Genomic DNA, 17,542 nt, shown 5'->3' with positions numbered 1-17,542 from the left:
GTATTTTGTTATGGCAGCCCCACCAAACTAATACTCAGGCCCCACGCCTTAGAAACTGTGGGCTGGAGGCAGCTAGGCCATGGTCCAGATTCCTGGGCTTTCCCAGAGGAAGAAATGGAGTTTCTAAATAATTTTCAATATTCATAAAGGCCCAAGGGAAGTGTACAAAATACAGTCTAACGAATTCCACATGTGAAACCTGCTTTTGGGTGGAATTATATCAAGTCGATATGGTAACATCAGCTCTTTTATGTTCATCTGAAGCTTTAATTCGCAACACGTGTCTGATTAATTTAAAGTGAGAAAGTTTTTTATCATTTGATAAAGTTGATGTGTTTGGTAAATAAAAACCTCAGGCTTTTTGATAGAGAGAAGCTTGAACAGGAATCACTGCTTTGAGCCCTCGATTCCCTTTTTGGATCCTTCCAGACCCATGCTGTTTAGTCCTCTTCAGATTGCTAGAGCTCTTTCAGGGGTAAACTGAGCAAATTATACGGCTTGAGTCACTTGTTACATCAGAGGTGTTGAGAGCCATTGTTTTCAAATCTGGGAGCATCACTGACATTTGCCAGATGCTATCTACCTGGTTATTTTCTTAAGAGTCAATGAAATTTTAAGTGAAAATGATCCTAAGTGTATTAGTCAGGGTTCTCCAGAGAAACTGAACCAACAGGATATATACAGACATATAGAGAGAGATTTATTATGAGGGATTGGCTCAGTGATTGTGGAGGCCGAGAAGTCCTACAATCTCCCATCTGTCTGTAAGCTAGAGAGGCCCAGGAAAGCCGGTGGTGTGGATCCAGTACAAAGTCAAGTCGCAGTCCGAGTCTGAAGGCCCCAGAACCAGGAGCACTGACGTCCAAAGGCAGGAGAAGATGGATGTCTCAGCTAAAGCAGGGAGGAAATTTGCCTTTCCTCTGCCTTTTCATTCTATTCAGGCCCTCAATGGATTAGATGATGTCCACCTGCATTGGTGAGGGCAATTTTCTCTACTCAGTCTACAGATTCAAGCTAATCTCTTCTGGAGAAACTCTAACAGACACATCAGGAAATGTGGGCACCCCTTAGCCCAGTCAAGTTGACACTTAAAATTAACCATCACGCCAAGATAACAGAATATGTAAATAGCCTAATTTAGTAGGTGGATGGACCTAGCTCTTTAACTTAATAGAACCAAAATAAAAACACTCCACAGCACCCAGGACCTATACCAGGGCATCAAGAACTTTCAGTAGAACGTATCTGAAAGTTTGAAAAACAGAACTTTAAGCAGAAATGTACATTTTATTTAAAAAATAACAGCAAATGTATGAAGAACGCAAACTTCTATTGTGAACAGAAGTTTATTAAATGCTTTGTAGTAAAATATCTAGCCCACTGTATTACAATACACAGGCCTGATGTTGTAACAAGTAACATTGTGCCCCAACTCAGGGAAGCTCATGATGCTAACACAAGGAGAAATGTGGGGAGCTACAAACACAAACATATCTTCCTTCTCCTCTTCCACAATACCTGCCACACCGATGTTCAGAATGTTCAGACATTGGGAAAAAACCTGTAAAATTTCCTGAGTATTCCATGAAACGATTCTTAAAATTATGTTACTGTAACGGAAAACATGAAAATTTTCCGATGGAAAAGCCATTTTAATATTTACCATTTTCCGTAACTGAGAACCACCATCCTAAATATTTATTACACCATAAGAAAGTCTATGGAGTTTATAAGGCCTTCCACCACAAGGTAAATTTCAAGGCAATTTATCAAGGACCAAATTCTCTTGAACCACCAAGTTAGCGATATGCAAAGATAAAAAGAAATGTCAAGGTTAGCTGATTATTTTCCAAATAACAGGATCTAAAAAATATTGGGGGAAAATAAGGATGTGGGAATGAGTGGATACTGGATAATAGACATGGGTTGGAAAAGGTACTGAGACTATTAGCATTAACTAGCATATATGTATTTTAATTCATTAGTCAACATTTTCTTCATGGATATAATTATTTCAAGATAGCACTTCTAAAAACTATATTGGTTCATTCATTTTTCAAGTCAGCTGCAAAGAAATTTTGATTCTGTTTATCTAAAACCTTAGCTAACAGCATTTTGATATTTACCCCTAAGAATATCTGGCATTCTCAGCCATGGCTCTTGAATACATGGTTTCTTGATAAAATATGACTCAAATAGAATTGATGTTGAAAAAATTACTACCTATCTAGAGCTCAGGATAGGAGTCACAACCAACTTAATCAATTCATATCAATTAGTTTACAAAGAGCTAAACCAATTTAACCAACTCATTATGTAGCTCACACAAAAGCTAGATCTTTTTTCTTTTAAATAATTTAATCAATCCTATATAAAAGCAATTATTCAGAAAATCACATCAAGATTTGCACTTACACTCATTTATAAATACACACTGAATCTTAGGCCAGAATTTGGTACTTCTAGTCCACATCTGGTACCCTACCTTTTCCAAACTGGACATTTCATCCAATGAATATGACCATCAATGAAAGAACATAAAAGTAGAGAAAAGGAACTTTAATTCAGAGTGAAGTATTTTGAATTCATATTAGTAAAAAATGTCATGAGTGGAAAGAGATCATGAGCTTTCAAATGAGTGGAAAAAATAAAATCGTATGTGATAATATAGAATACTGCAATCATAAGTAACCGGAACATACAACCATCTCCATTAGAGAATTAAGCAGCCAGGTCTAATACACTACAAACCATTTGATTAAAAAGGCTTACAACCAATGTTTAACAAGGAAACACTGGTGAAAACAGTTTTAAAATATATAGCCTCGTAAAACGATATATTTTTCTAACATTAAAACTTTGTTTCAGAGGTTCCCCGCTTTAGGTTGTTACTCAAAAACTCATCATGTTCAAAACTCAAATTATTGTGAGATCGTGAAATCATAAGAAGCTTCTCCTTATTGGTAAAGTCTTTTTTGACTGCAGCTTGGGGCACAAGCAACCTCTCCATCGGGTCCTCTTTGTTCTCTAGTTTCGTATACCCTTTGCTGTTGCTTCGATCCAACCGAGGCCAACTTGGATGTTTCCGTTGTTCTGCCTGAACAGTTAGGGTGGAGGGACCCCGGTCTAAGTCTAAGGATTTTGAATGTGACGAGAGCAAATGCAAGGATGTGTTGGACCCAAACTGTCTTCTAGCAGCCCCAGGAGATAAGAGCTGCCCAGCTCCAGGTCCAAGGGCCACAGAAGACTTGTACTGACTTGACAATGACTCCCCAACGGAATTATTCCGTGGGAGCATCGTGCTGACGGGCTGGAAGGACTCACTGGTGTTGGGCAAAGGGACCACAAGGGAATCCATCGACAAATTCCTTGACCTACTTTTGAGGTGCTCAGCATCCTCGGTGATGTTATCTATGCTGGGCTCATCAATAACACAGTTATTAAGTTTGATGACAGGCAATGTGAATGCACTGATGGATGATGACACAATTGACTTGGTTTCACATTTCTTAGGGCCGCTGGTCTTATCATCGGTTGTCTTGGAAGGAGGTGGATAGAGGCCAAAGACAGAGATGGAGCTGTCAGAGGGCAAAGGTGGCATAAGATGCCCCAAACTCTTACTTTCATTCAGCACAAGCTCATCCTCCTCGACAGAGCTGTCTATACGAAAACTGCTCCTAAAACCCGAGAAAGAGGCGATGGTATTTGCTGCCAGTCTTGAGGCACAGGAGCTCCCATTCTGTTTTACTTCTGTTTCTCCCATCAAACCAGTGTAGATGCCATTCATATGCTTTTGCTCCTTGATCCTTAGCGTGTGGATGTCAATGACCGTGGAATAGATATCCCTCATGTGTATGATTTTGGTTTCTTTGTCACGGTTCTCATGAAGAATGGCATTAGCACAAATGAAAATGAAGATGCCAATCCCCATTGTGAAAGGGCCGAGCATTTTCATCTTATCAGAATGTAAATGCTGCTCAAAGAAGTGAACCACTACACTGCCTTGGTTCCGAATGACCTGAGTTTCGTTTGTTGACAATGCTGTCTCAGCATCGATAAAATGTTCTTTTTGGGGCCAATATCCAAGGACTGCCATTGCAATTCCTACAATGGAGATAAGCACTCCTAAAATGAGGAAAAAACCAGATGGGGAATAAAGCCGGATTTTGCCTCGAACAACCACGACATCAGCCCGAGGCCGACGCCTGACTGGTTTCTTCTCTTGGGCAGCAGGTGATGGGCTGAGGTTGACATGATGCTGTGATCTGGCAGAGTCTTGCCTTTTCAAGGCAGCCAGGCCGGTTATTACTCCACCAGTTGCTATCATAGCTTGGTCTTTTATTCTGAAAAGAAGGGAAAAAGATAATGCAAGTATGTTCTGGGGTATGCTCAATTCAACAATTGTTTATATATTTTTGTTTTTGTTATTGTTTCATATAATGAAATGGGACACACAAATATCTTTTTTTTTTTTTGGTTGAAGAAGATTGGCCCTGAGCTAATATCTGTTGCTAATCTTCATCTTTGTGCTTGAGGAAGAGTGGCCCTGAGCTAACATTTGTGCCAATCTTCCTCTATTTTGTATGAGGGATCCCACCACAACATGGCTTGATGAGCAGTGCCTAGGTCCATGCCCGGGATCCGAACCTGTGAACCCTGGGCCGCGAAAGTGGAGTGCATGAACATAACCACTACGCTACCGGGCCAGTCCCAAGAATATCTTTTTAATCGACACAGTTTGGGTAGAAGTTTTGTTAATTGACTAATGTAAAATTCTGGAGATTTCCTTTTTTGGCTGAATTAGTGTTTCTATTATTAATGAGACACGAGCTCAAGGTATATGTTACTTAAATAATTTTATCGCTTATTATATAAAACAGTCCCCTGCTCACAAGACACATTCTCTCTGTCACACACATATGCATGTGCATGCACACACACATATGCCATCCTTCATTATTTGTATTATTTTAAAGAAATGGAAAAATCCAGAACACTTAATAGGCACAAAACAAACAAACCCTAGACTTACAAAGAGAATACATTCCAGCAACTCACGATTCTAAGACCACTCTTATGAAAGTCACCACTGAACTCTTAACCATCACACTTAATCTCTCCCTCTCAATTCTCATCTTCCTTACTTCTCTGTTTCCATGGACATTACTGACCTCTCCTTTCTTGAAACTCTCTCTTGTCCAGTCTTTTATGATACTAAGTCTTCCAGGCTCTTCCCTGATCTTGCTATTTCAATTTTGGTTCATCTTCCCTCACCTCAAAGTAGACCACCTTCTCCTGCGAGTCCAGTCCTTGGCCATCTTCTCTTCATACTCCCTCTCGGCATTCATATCCACTCCTACACCTTCCACCATTTCCTGTGTGCTGATAAGTCCCAAGTCTATAGTTCAAATCACAGCCTGAGTTTCGATTTCACATTCCAACTCTCCATTGCGGAACATACGTGTATACATTTGTGCACCGCTAGCAAAGCTGAACTCTCCTTCCGCCAGCACTACTTGACTTGCCTGATTTTTCTAACGGCGTCAATTCTCAGGCTCGAGTCTTCACACTTATCTTTAAGTCCTCCCTTTCTTCTTCCTCTCATCTTCCAATCAGGTTCTAAATCCTAGAAATTCTCACCACCCGTCAATTCCACCCCTCTGTTCCAGCCCTCCTCTTCCCGGCCTAGTGCAGCTCTTATTAACCCTTACTAGACCATTATAATAACCTCTCAACCAGTCTTCCAAACTCCAATTTCTCTTCCTCCACAAGCAAACTTACATGCTGGCTGAGGGCAGATTATTATCTCAAAACACAACTCTGAAGTTGTTTAAAGAGTGGAATAATGGATGAAATAATCCCCACTACCTACCAAAGCTTAATCTGGGATTTCAGACCCATGGAATTTAGCTTTATCTCTACTGCTCCTTTTCATTTACATAAAACTAAAACCAACAATATTCCCTGTATTCCATACATACATCCATTCCTGTTTCTGAAACTTTGTTAATAATGTTTCACCTGTCTAGATCCCCCTCACCCCCTCCTCCTAAATTTCACATATCAACATCTGGCTAGTCATCAAAGCTCATACTCCACTTCCTTTGTGAAGCCTTCTCTGGCTGACTCAGCCAGTCCCACGGGAGTTCTCATTCCTCAGAGCATTTTAGCAACTTTTCTATGGCTGTCACCATATTATAACATCTTAGTTCTTTCACTTCTTGTGGTCAAACATCAAGTTTAATTCATATTTTTATTACCAGAAACACTCAATATAGTACCTTGCACATAGCCAGTGTTGCTGAGTAAGGAAGTAATTCTTGTCCTGAGATTTGCTGGATGACCATCATATTACTATATTAACTTCCTTAATTAAAAATATGAACAAACAAAATTAATACCAAAACAAAAAGCAACATTTTGTGGTTGGTAAAATATTTGTCATTATTTGTTATGAATAGCTTTCAAGCTGCCAAATCTGCCTGGTAGGAAACGGAGGATATTTTAAGACTCACAAGGTCTCTGGCAAATTTCTGAGAAGGTTTCTTTATGGCATCAAATCTTGTCTTGCAAAATCAACCTCTCCTTTTGAATTGCTATTTATGATTTCTGAAGTGTGTTTAAAGAACAGGGTTGTGGCTGGCATCTACGGTTTTAGCTAGCTGAACAAGCTGGTGAGTAAACCCAGTCTCCAGTGGAATTATAACTAGGATTAAAATATTTAATGTTGGAAGAACAAATGATATCATAACCCATGGCTCCAGTCTACATGCTTTATCACAGTATACATACTACAGCTCGGGACTTCTCCCGAACCTTGGCTAAAACAAAGCTTAGTGTCAACCTATGGATTCTAGAACCCAAAACAGTTTCAAATGTTTGAATAAAATGCTTAGATTGGACAGCAGCCACCTAACTCAGTTACTTCCATATGGCAGGATAGGGATTTAGTCTGAAATCCTTCTGAATAGAATGAAAACAAGGGCAAAAAGCTTTCGTCTGGTTTAAAAGCAACCGCTGTGAATTATCATTCCATCCGGAGTCCTAGTCCTCCCCCGCTTGTTAAAACATTTTCAGCTGGCACCGCCATTTTCCATTCCTGAGGCTGATAGAGGAAAGGAGGCTGGAAGAGAGACAATTATTCTGACAAAGATAGACGAGGACAGGAAGGTGGGAAAGAGCGATGAGTGACTGGGCTCCTCTGTGAGCAGGCAAAGCAGGTTAGACCAGACAGGAAGAAAAAGCAAGGTCAATTCAAGAGCGTGACAATGTACAGAAAATGAGAGGAGAAAAGCCTCCTGGAGGAGTTTAGAAATGAGGAAAAGAATGGGGGGCAATGGAAGGAACACACAGCTTCTTCGTCTGGGCCTGGCCCGGGCAGACGGCACACCAAGACTCCCAAGGATTGGCAAGCTCAGGTTGGGGGCCAATGTCCTCCTTGAATGCGATGCAGGGCAATTCAACAACAAGTGAGCCTCTATTCTGACTCAGAGACCCAAACAGACCCCGAGGGGAAGGCAAGAGGCGCAAACTCAGTCCTGGCTTCAGAGAGCTTGAAACCTTATGAAGGAGCTAATCTATCTAAATACAATGGACTGAGAGAACCCCTAGAATGAGTCTCAACTAGGGAGGGCCTTTACAGCAGGCTTCATGCATTCTGATATTCATCCCAGTAAAAAACGTCAAGTGAATAGCATTTCAGGGAAGGTCAAGAGAAAGAAAGGCTGGAGGTCAGAGCTCTGGCCTGCCCTCAGCACACAGCTCAGCCCTGAGGGCGGAAACCAGGAAAGGCTGGAGAGGAAAGGGGCCAGGTCTCAAATGGTGCCAAGTGTCATCCCTAAACGCTTGAATTTTACACTCATACACAGTGGAGCTGGAGTGAGACACAAATACTGTTGTCCTCATCTTAGGAAAATTAATCTCAACTTGTAGATGAATGCAGTAAGGAGAGGCTCCTATTAGGAAATAGCGTGAGGATGCTAAAGGTGGTTTTGCAGTAAGAAGCCTAATGAGACTATAAAATCTAGAGAGCAAATTGACAGGCCTTTGCATCTTCAAACTGCAATGTCAACTTGGTCCAGTGTTCAGTATAAGCAAAAACAGCGTACATCTATTCTTTTCATTTGTGCTGCAAAGCCACATACCCTCCATCCTCACTTTTATCACTTTTTTTTTTTGGTGGCGGGGGGGCATGAGCAATAGAGACCCTGTTAACTACAGTCTCCTTATTGTAACAAATGACAGCATTTTCCTAAGTTTTAATAATAACAGTGATAGTATAAGAGCTAACACAGACTGCCTATGGTCAAGCACTGTTCTAAGTGCTTTAGGTATAAGAACATATGTATTCTCACAATTCTGGAAGTGGAGATAATACGATCTCTGTTTTGCAGATGAGAAAACTGAGGCTCAGAGAATTTAGGTAACCTGCCTAAGGTCACACAGCTCGGGGGTGTGGTCTTACAGAATCTGAGAGGAGGATGGGCCTCCAAATTTGCTCTCACTTGAGGTTTTCTTTCCTTGTCAGTTTTTCTTATTTTGCTTCCTGTTTGCGTCAGAAAACCAGACCCTCAAGAATGCTGCTTTGCCTTTAAAACTGTGACTACGAACCAACCGACTTCCATGTCTCAAATCACACTGACCCCCTGGGAAGAGCCATGGGGAGTGGATGAGGTTGAAAGCCTGTCCTTGGGCGAGCATCAGGCCCTCACACTGTCCGGATCTCCTCCAGAACAAGAAGGTGCAGACTCGGAGCAGATCGCTCCCCACTCCTCCTCTTTGCTCTCTACCATCCAGGGACTTACGTCCTCAAAGATCCAAGAGAAGAATTTTACTACACTGAACTTCCTTTTGTTAACTTAGGCACAGAGTTTTTGCTTATCAATTTCTCTGGATCCAAAGCTTCACCCCAACTTTTGGAACTTAAAGAAAGTATAGAGCCTAGAGCCCTGTGGTATTTCACTAGAGACCTCCTCTTAGGTAGACATTGTTAATTTGTGTAGATATTCATTCATGTAATTAGTAAAAACTGATACCTGGCTTTGCAGTCGTATAGGGCTCAAAATAATGTTTCTTGGCCTGAAGAATATAATGATCAGCAACTATCTTTGTGTGTGTGTGTGTGTGTGTGTGTGTGTGTGTGTGTGAAGAAGATTAGCCCTGAGCTAACATCTGTGGCCAATTCTTCTCTGTTTTGCTGGGGAAGATTGGCCCTGGGCTAACATCTGTCCCCATCATCCTCTATTTTATATGGGACGCTGGCTCAGCATGGCTTGACAAGTGGTGCACAGGTCCACACCCAGGATCTGAACTAACAAACTCCGGGCTGCCGAAGCGGAGCAAGCGAACTTAACCGCTATGCCACCGGGCCAGCCCCAGCAACTATCTTTTTTTGTGTGTGTGTGTGAGGAAGATTGGCCCTGAGCTAACATCTGCCAATTCTCCTCTTTTTGCCGAGGAAGACTGGCCCTGGGCTAACATCCATGCCCATCTTCCTCCACTTTATATGGGATGCTGCCACAGCATGGCTTGACAAGCTGTGCCTCAGTGCATGCCCGGGATCCGAACCAGCGAACCCCGGGCCGCCCGCCGCAGCGGAGCGCGCGCACTTAACTGCTTGTGCCACCAGGCTGGCCCCCCAGCAACTATCTTTTTGATGAGGCCATCCAACTAGTCATAAATAAACCTAACTAGAGGGTCAGTCACACTCAATATTTCCATATTCTCTAAAAAGATATCATGATTTTGTCAAATGCCAAACTAAAAGACAGATAGACTTATACTCTTCGGTTGACAACCCAAAATAAAAATTAGTTTGGGTTAACTTTTGGCTACACATTGATCATCCTATTTTCTAACACATTGATCATTCTATTTTCTATTCCCAATGTTTCTTGATCAGCCACAATTATGCCAGCAACACATATCAAGATTACCAGCTTAAAATTTGCACAACACACCTTCTTCACTGTGCAAACCACGATCCTGTTGGGCGCTCTCCAGGCCTCTGCCATCTTACCCAGTAGTCGCAGGACTTGGAAATCACCACTAGGAATTCAGTCTCATTTCTCCCTTTCTCACCGCAGATGTAGACTCCTGCCTCATTCAAACACTCCATTCCTGTCTGCTCACCTGCCTTGGGCTCATCTTCCCTCTGGACCATGTTTATTCTATGTCTTTCAGCAGAAAGCTCTTTCTCCTTGACTCAGAAGATTTCTCCTCTGTGTATCATGTTAACATGAGACCATCTCGTCTAATCTGCAGGCTTATCCTCTTCTATTCTTGCTCCAATAATAATTTTAAAAGCCTTACTGTTGTTGTCTTTTACCCTTTTTACAAGCTTAAACATGTTCTGGAATTTGCTTTTCATAGCACTAGTCCATACCAGTTTTTAGTATTTAAACTTTCAAGGAAGTTTATTCCTGTACCCTTAGGTCCTCTTCTGATCGCACTGACCTACTTTTCTGACCACATTCCGAGCCCACTATACATCAGACATGGTCTAGATGCATTCACACACTTATAGGAGATAATGATAAGTAAACGTGCCTGCAGAATTGAGAGACTTTAGAAGTCTTTTAATCCAGACATTCCTTTTAGCCAACAAAGGACCAGGAATGTTGTCTGAGATCCAACAATGAATTGGCAGAAAGAATAAGATTGGAATTCAGGTTTTCAGACTCCCTGTCCAACGTTCATTCTTGGTTAGATGTTCCTCTTTCTATTGTTTTTCATGTTATCCCAATGCTTTGCAGAGTGCCTGGAATGTAATGAATACTTAAGTCTATCTGTTGTCAGTGAACCGACTTGATAAATGCTTGAATACGACTGCAAGGTGCTAGGCATTAGGGACACAGAATTAATACCACCCAGTTCCTGCTTGCATGGAATATGGAGTTCAGCGGGAGAGCAGTCAAAGTACACGTTTAAAATGAACCAATTGAAATGAACTAATTGCTGTGATGGAGTTATACTGGACAATGCTCTTGCACACTATCTGGAGGAAGCAGGGGAGGCTTCCAGGAAGCGGCAGCAGCTCACGGAGGCTTGGCGCATCAGCAGGAGTTGGCCCTGCAGACAGATTCTAACTCATCCTGTTCCTCACTGTTTCACAAGGGTCCTGGCCCTACGGTTTTTCTTCATCTTCTCTGCTGAAGTGTGCCTATTATGTTAAATATATTTGATATTGTCTTACATGTTTGAATTTTTATTCTTATCTTGAGGTTTAAAAAATTCACCAGAATGCAAGGCGATATATCTGCCAAAAGGAAGTGAAAATTAATCTATGCCTTCAGGACCAAACAAAAACATTATACAAAAACCCCATGTGGTATCCACAAACGCGACAGATGGAAACGTTTTCTGTTCAAGCTAGAAGAGTTTTAGAACTTTCTTCCCAGTAGAGACATTTTAAACTTTGAGAACAGGATTTTTAATCTACATCTTCCCCAGAGTTGAAAGAGAAAATGCATATGGGTGACTAACAGTTCAACTATATTAACCTTTAAAAAATAAGAACAGACTAGAAATCATTTTTTAAGGTGTAGCATTATGGTTTTGCACGTGAACATTGGAATCAGAGAGACTTGTTAGAAGGCAAGCTTTGACAAGTTGTTTTAAGCTCTTCTCATCTCAGTTCCTCCATCTGTAAGACGGCAAAAACCTCCTTTAATACACAGTATACAATGCTCTGGAGGCAGAAGCCCTGGGCGGGGGCTTGAATCCCTACACACCAATTAATAGCCACACTTGAACAACTGACTCAACCTCTTGGAGCCTCAGTTTCCTCATCTGTAAAATGGGGATAGTAACAGTACCTGTAAGGTTGTTGTAAAGCAAAGGACATAATGAATGCAAAGCCCAGCTCAGTGTTTGGGAACTAAGGTCTACATTAGTGACGTCAGCTGTGTCCAATTATAAGGTCATTTTAAGGATAAAATGAAGTAATATATATAAAATGTTTACTACAGTGTTGATTGTAGTAAGTTCTCAATAAATAATAGCTATTATTAACTCTTCATTGCTCAGTAATATGAACTCTCATTGCTCAGCTAGGCCAACGAAAATATATTTTAATATATTGTTAAATAATTAATGATAGCTCACTGCATATGGAGACAAAATTATGACTGTGAATTGCTACTGGGACTTAGAGTAAAAAACTGTCTGAATGGAGACTGTGTATTTTAGTGGCAGAAGCATTACTAATTCGGTAGTTGCCAAGAGTGGAGTTTATATAAGAGAGAGGCAGTTGGGAGACGACAGAAAGAATAAAGTATGCCTTTCTTTATAATTCATCTTATTTCTTCAGATTTGGCGACCTGTCTTGTGACAAAAAGTAACAGCAATAATAAAAACAAGGTTGAAAACCCAAACCAGTTCATCTGATGTTTTCACCTATCATCATGATGCAATTGAATCAAATGCATGAGTAGTCTGACCAATTCTACGAGCACCATTCTGTTTCCATTGGGACACTTGGGCATAAAACAGTCTGAAAACGAAGAGGAACATGGGGCTTGGGGACATGGGGACTAGAGAAGATGCCATAAGGGTGAAAAAAAGTGAAAAATCTCCACAATGCTAATTTTGTGACGAGAAGTTTAAGCTCTGGTTTTACGTACATTATGAAGATCTTTGCTGGTCTGCCTTGAGAGAATGGTTTCTTAATATTCAGTATAGTTCTATATTCACATGAGTGCTGGAACTAAAGGCAAATACAGAATTTTTTTATAATTATCAGAATGATACTCAAGTCATTAAATATAAAATATCACCTTTTGGTCAAGCACATTCTAAGCATGCAGAAAAATGCTAGGAATAAAGAATGCACTTGGAAATCTATACATGTTCTTTTTTACTGATGCCTTCAAAATCTGCCAGCCTAAAAACCTGTAAAATACTGGCCCAAACCAATTCTGAGCTGTGTAACAATGAAATGGAACAACTGCTCACCAAGGACGAAAAGCCACGAAGCCCAGAGAACACAAAAGTCTCCAGGAGGCCAAATAACAGATCCATAATGAGCTGTTAGAAAAAACCCTGCTGAGACCCTGTGGGAGACATTTTCCGCAGGAACAGAAGAAATTAGAAACCTATTTACCCCAAAGTAGAAATATGCTTCCCGCCCTGTACCCCAATTCTTCAGATCTGAACAAGCTCTTACCATGAGGGTCACACTCCCTGTTCTCCGCATTTCCTGGCAGGAAGTCGACTTGAAATTGGTATAAAGAAGCTATTGGTAAAGAACTCACAAATTTACTATAATGCAGGAAATTAGCTGAGATATTCCTGAATCAAGAGGTGAAATATTTAAAATCACGAATTAGATTTTTTATACAGATCCCTCCTCTGCAGAAGAACATATATGGTAGTGTATAGATATGGTGACCATGTTTTTGGAGACAACATTGGAAAATAAGACTCTAATAAGTATTAATATCTTTTCCAGTCATTTTAAGTGCCTGGAGAATCCTGAACACACTGTTGACATTCCTATAGGATAAGGGGAAAAGCTAGACCACAGTAGAAAGTGTCAATTCTAGTTGTTCCACTCTCTATCAAACACCTCAGATAAGTCTACCAGCTTTGTATGTAACACAGCTGTGCCGATACTGTTGACAGATGCAAGAGGTCTTACTTTCCTTTCTACTGCAAATAAGGAGCCATCTCTCTTCAGAGCAAAAACACTATCTAAATTAGCAATGAGCTGCGTCTTCTTGCAATTCACAGTAACATACTGTACATCAAATTCCTTACTAAGTTTTCCAACTGATGGTAGCTCAAACCTACATTAGCATTTTTAAAACCTTAGAAAAGCATTAGAAAATAGTTCAAACTGTACCATTTCTACTGGAGAATTTTACCTTTTTTTTTTTATTGTTCCATAACTAAAATCTGAGGAGGACCACCCTAAAAGAAAGGCAGAAAGAGGTGAAGGGAGGCCTCAGGAAGAATGGCAAGACCAAACTCCTCACCACTCACAAAAAGAAGGAATCTATTCAGCTTAGAAATACAAAAAGTCCTTTAGCATTTAAGGGATGTATTCTACAGATCCTTTAGAGAAACCCCACTAATGGTAAACGTATTGAAAAAAAAATAATAAAAATAAAGGAGGCAGGGGCCAGCCCGGTGGCGTAGCGGTTAAGTGCGCACGCTCCGCTGCGGCGGCACGGGGTTCGCTGGTTCAGATCCCAGGTGCGCACCCGATGCACTGCTTGTCAAGCCATGCTGTGGCGGCGTCCCATATAAAGTGGAGGAAGATGGGCACGGATGTTAGCCCAGGGCCAGTCTTCCTCACAAAAAGTAAATAAATAAATAAATAAAGGGAGGCAGTGGGGATGCATGTGACCTCTTCTATTTTCATTGTCTTCTTCCCTCTCTTCTCCTGCTTGTACACGTAGGGGCAGCAAGGGGGAACTGAGGAAAACACAGATTTTTAGACTTCCAATTAGAGAAAGTATCTGTTGGTCAGTCTGTTTCTCTCATCTCTATCTATTTGGAAACTACTTGCGCTCAAGGTAAAAACCCAACAGTACAAAGTGAAGAGTAAGTCCCTCCTGTCCACGGTTTCCTGGCTCCCCCTCCCAGAGGGAAGCAAAGTGTTGCATTTCTCATAGCTATTTCTGGAGAAGGGAGGAGAACCTTTTCTCATTTGGTTTTTAGGATTGATTTATACAAGCTCTTCATATAGTGAAGAAATCAGCTCTCCAGTTGTGATATGCCTGGCAAACATTTATATTTTTACTTTTTTTGATTGTATCTCTTGTTAAGCAGAAAATTTCACTCGGATGTGGTTAACCTTATCAGTATATTGATTGACGGTTTCATGTAATCATCAGAAAGACCTTCTACAATACAAGATTATATAAAAAAATTTCCATGTTTTCTTTCAATCATTTTATGGTCTAATTCTCTTACATTTTAATTTTTTGATGTATCTGGAATGTCTTTTTGTGTAAGATTCGAGATAGGGATCTAACTTGTTTATAGGTCATCAATCTCTCCTCCCTTGGTTTGAAATGCCACCTTCATTATGTATTAATTTCATATATTTGTACTATATACCAAATGTCATAAGCATTTGGGTCAATATTAAGACTTCTCATTCTGTTCCGTTAATCTGTGTATTAATTTCCCAGAACCAAACTGATTTAGTTACTATTAGTATTATAATATATATTTGAATATCTGATTAGACTAGCCTATTCTAATTATTCTTCTTTGTTAAAAGTCTCTTATCTATTCTTACACATTTTTTCTTGCCTATGAGCTTTAGAATTTGATTTTTTAAATTCTGGTTAGTATTGTTATTGGGATCATGCTAAATGTCAACATAAATATGGGGAGAACTGACATTGTTTTACCACTGTGACCTTTTATCTAAAAAGTTTTCTTTTTGTCATAGTTTTTTTAAACACAGATCTTTCTCATTTCTTGTTACTTTTTGTTTCCTGGGTATTTTCTACAGGGTTTCTATTGTATATTAGTAATGTTTTCTTTCACGATCATTTCTATCTTCAAGTGGTTGTTGTTTGGCTGGAGGAAGGCTATTGATCTTTGTGTACTAATTTGGTACTAAGCTACTTTACTGAACTCACTCGCTGTTTTAAAAAACAGTTTTCAGCTCATTCTCTTAGGTGTTCTAGAAATACAATTATGTCATCCAGATATACTATTTTGGCCTCCCCTTTCCCGATTTGAAACGTACAATTGCTATTTTCTAACGGTGTCACCTACTATCTGGAGAGTGAATGGAAAGAAGTAAACTAACATGACAAGTTAACAATGTGGACACTCCTGCCCCGCTCCTGAATTTGATGGGTGCACCTGCTGTTTCACCACCAAAGAAGTACCAGTCAATGCCTGTTTTATTTAGAGTTTTTACCTAGAATGCCAGGAGACAAAATTAATTGATTCAGAGCTGCTGCTGGAGGGGAAGACGGAGGACAATGGAGAGGAAGGGCAAAGGGCAGAGAAGAAGGAAGAGGGAGAGGTAAAGGATAAGGCTGAGGAAGAGAAGAAGGAGAAACATGCTGGGGAGAAAATTATGGATGAACGCAAACGTTAACTATCTGAGCCCATTAATGACTCCCATGTGTTTTCTTAACAGCCCTTACTTCCTTCCATCTCTTTTTTTTTTTTTTGAGGAAGATTAGCCCTGAGCTAACATTTGTTGCCAATCCTCCTCTTATTTTTGCTGAGGAAGATTGGCCCTGGGCTAACATCTGTGCCCATCTTCCTCTACTTTATGTGGGACGATGCCACAGCAGGGCTTGAGAAGCAGTGCATCAGTCTGAGTCCGGGATCTGAACCTGCGAAGCGGACCATGTGTACTTAACAGCTATGCCACTGGGCCGGCCCCTTTCCATCTCTTCTTTTAAAAAACATTTATCTAAGGACAGGAATTGTCCTCCTGGCATTGCTGGGATTACTGAACCATCTACCATATCCTGAATCTAAACATATTAACTGAAAAGGAAAAACTGAGAAGAATGATAAATGACATAAGCTATCAGGAATATGAAAAAGATTGGAAAGAATGCCCAGCAGTAAAAATGATTTCAAGGGACGCCTAACGTAACAACAACAGAAGATAAAACCGGGTTTCCATAAACACCATTCATGCACATTGTCACTTTCTACAAGGGTAGAGTATTTTTGGATCATGCCCGAGTTATTTTTAACTTCCAATATCTATTATATTTTATAATGGTTTGCTTCACTGGTAATTTCCTGTGAGAGATAGCAATCCAAGAGAAAAATGGACAAAAGACTTTAGTACCCAATTCATAGAAGAAAAAATACAAATGTCCAGTTAACAATGAAAAAAGCAATTCAACAGTAAGCAAAGAAAGGTAAACTAAAGCAATTTCAAAAGTAAAGATGTAACTTCACTTGCTAGTTGACAAAAACACAAAAGGGGATTGATTATGCCCATTATTGGTGAGGTGTAAGAAAATAAACTCCAATTGGCTGTCAATGAGATGACAAATTGGGACTTTTTTGAGGTTAATTTGGGAATGACTTTCCAAAGTTTAAATGGCCATTCCCTCTGCCGCACCCCCGTTCACTGCTATGAATACATCCTCTAGAAAGACTGGCAGAAGTATTTGAAAACGTATGCATGCAGCGCTATAGTAATGGCCCCAGCTTGGAAACCACTTAGATGTTCACCAGCAGAAGACTGGCTAAGTCACTTATGCTGCACCTATATAATAGAATATTATACAGATACTTAAAATGATTAATATATACCAATAAGGAAAATTTTTCACATTGTATTTTTGAGATTTTAGAACAGAAATAAAGAGTAAGACCCTGTTTAGGTCTAACATACATACGGAACATGTGTTTGGATCCACCGAAGTGATGGGGAAGGCAACATCGCAGTTAACGGTGATTATGATTAAAGAGTAGGATTGTGGGTGACACCTAACAGAACCCTCCCTTATATATAACCAGATTATTCACCTTTCTGCAAGAAGCATGCACTGCTTTTATGTCATTTCCACTTTGGAACTCTAATTAATACAGAGCAAAA

At 40.2% G+C, this 17,542-nt stretch overlaps 1 protein-coding gene across 2 annotated transcripts in view; it reads right to left on the bottom strand.

Moving 5' to 3' along the window:
* Positions 1 to 1,281: 1,281 nt before the first annotated feature.
* TMEM200A (transmembrane protein 200A) overlaps positions 1,282 to 17,542 on the bottom strand; it is a 74,729-nt gene continuing 58,468 nt past the window's right edge. For both annotated transcript variants that reach the window (XM_087444093.1, XM_087444092.1), the window contains one exon: positions 1,282 to 4,343. In XM_087444093.1, coding sequence (XP_087300219.1) covers positions 2,852 to 4,327 — 1,476 coding nt within the window. In that variant the 5' untranslated portion in view covers positions 4,328 to 4,343 and the 3' untranslated portion in view covers positions 1,282 to 2,851. The remainder of the gene's footprint in view (positions 4,344 to 17,542) is intronic.

This window comes from Ceratotherium simum, chromosome 19 (genome assembly GCF_057802395.1).
Source record: "Ceratotherium simum simum isolate JZ-2026a chromosome 19, ASM5780239v1, whole genome shotgun sequence".
Lineage (NCBI taxonomy): Eukaryota > Metazoa > Chordata > Mammalia > Perissodactyla > Rhinocerotidae > Ceratotherium > Ceratotherium simum.
This window is presented reverse-complemented; position numbering and strand designations above follow the sequence as displayed.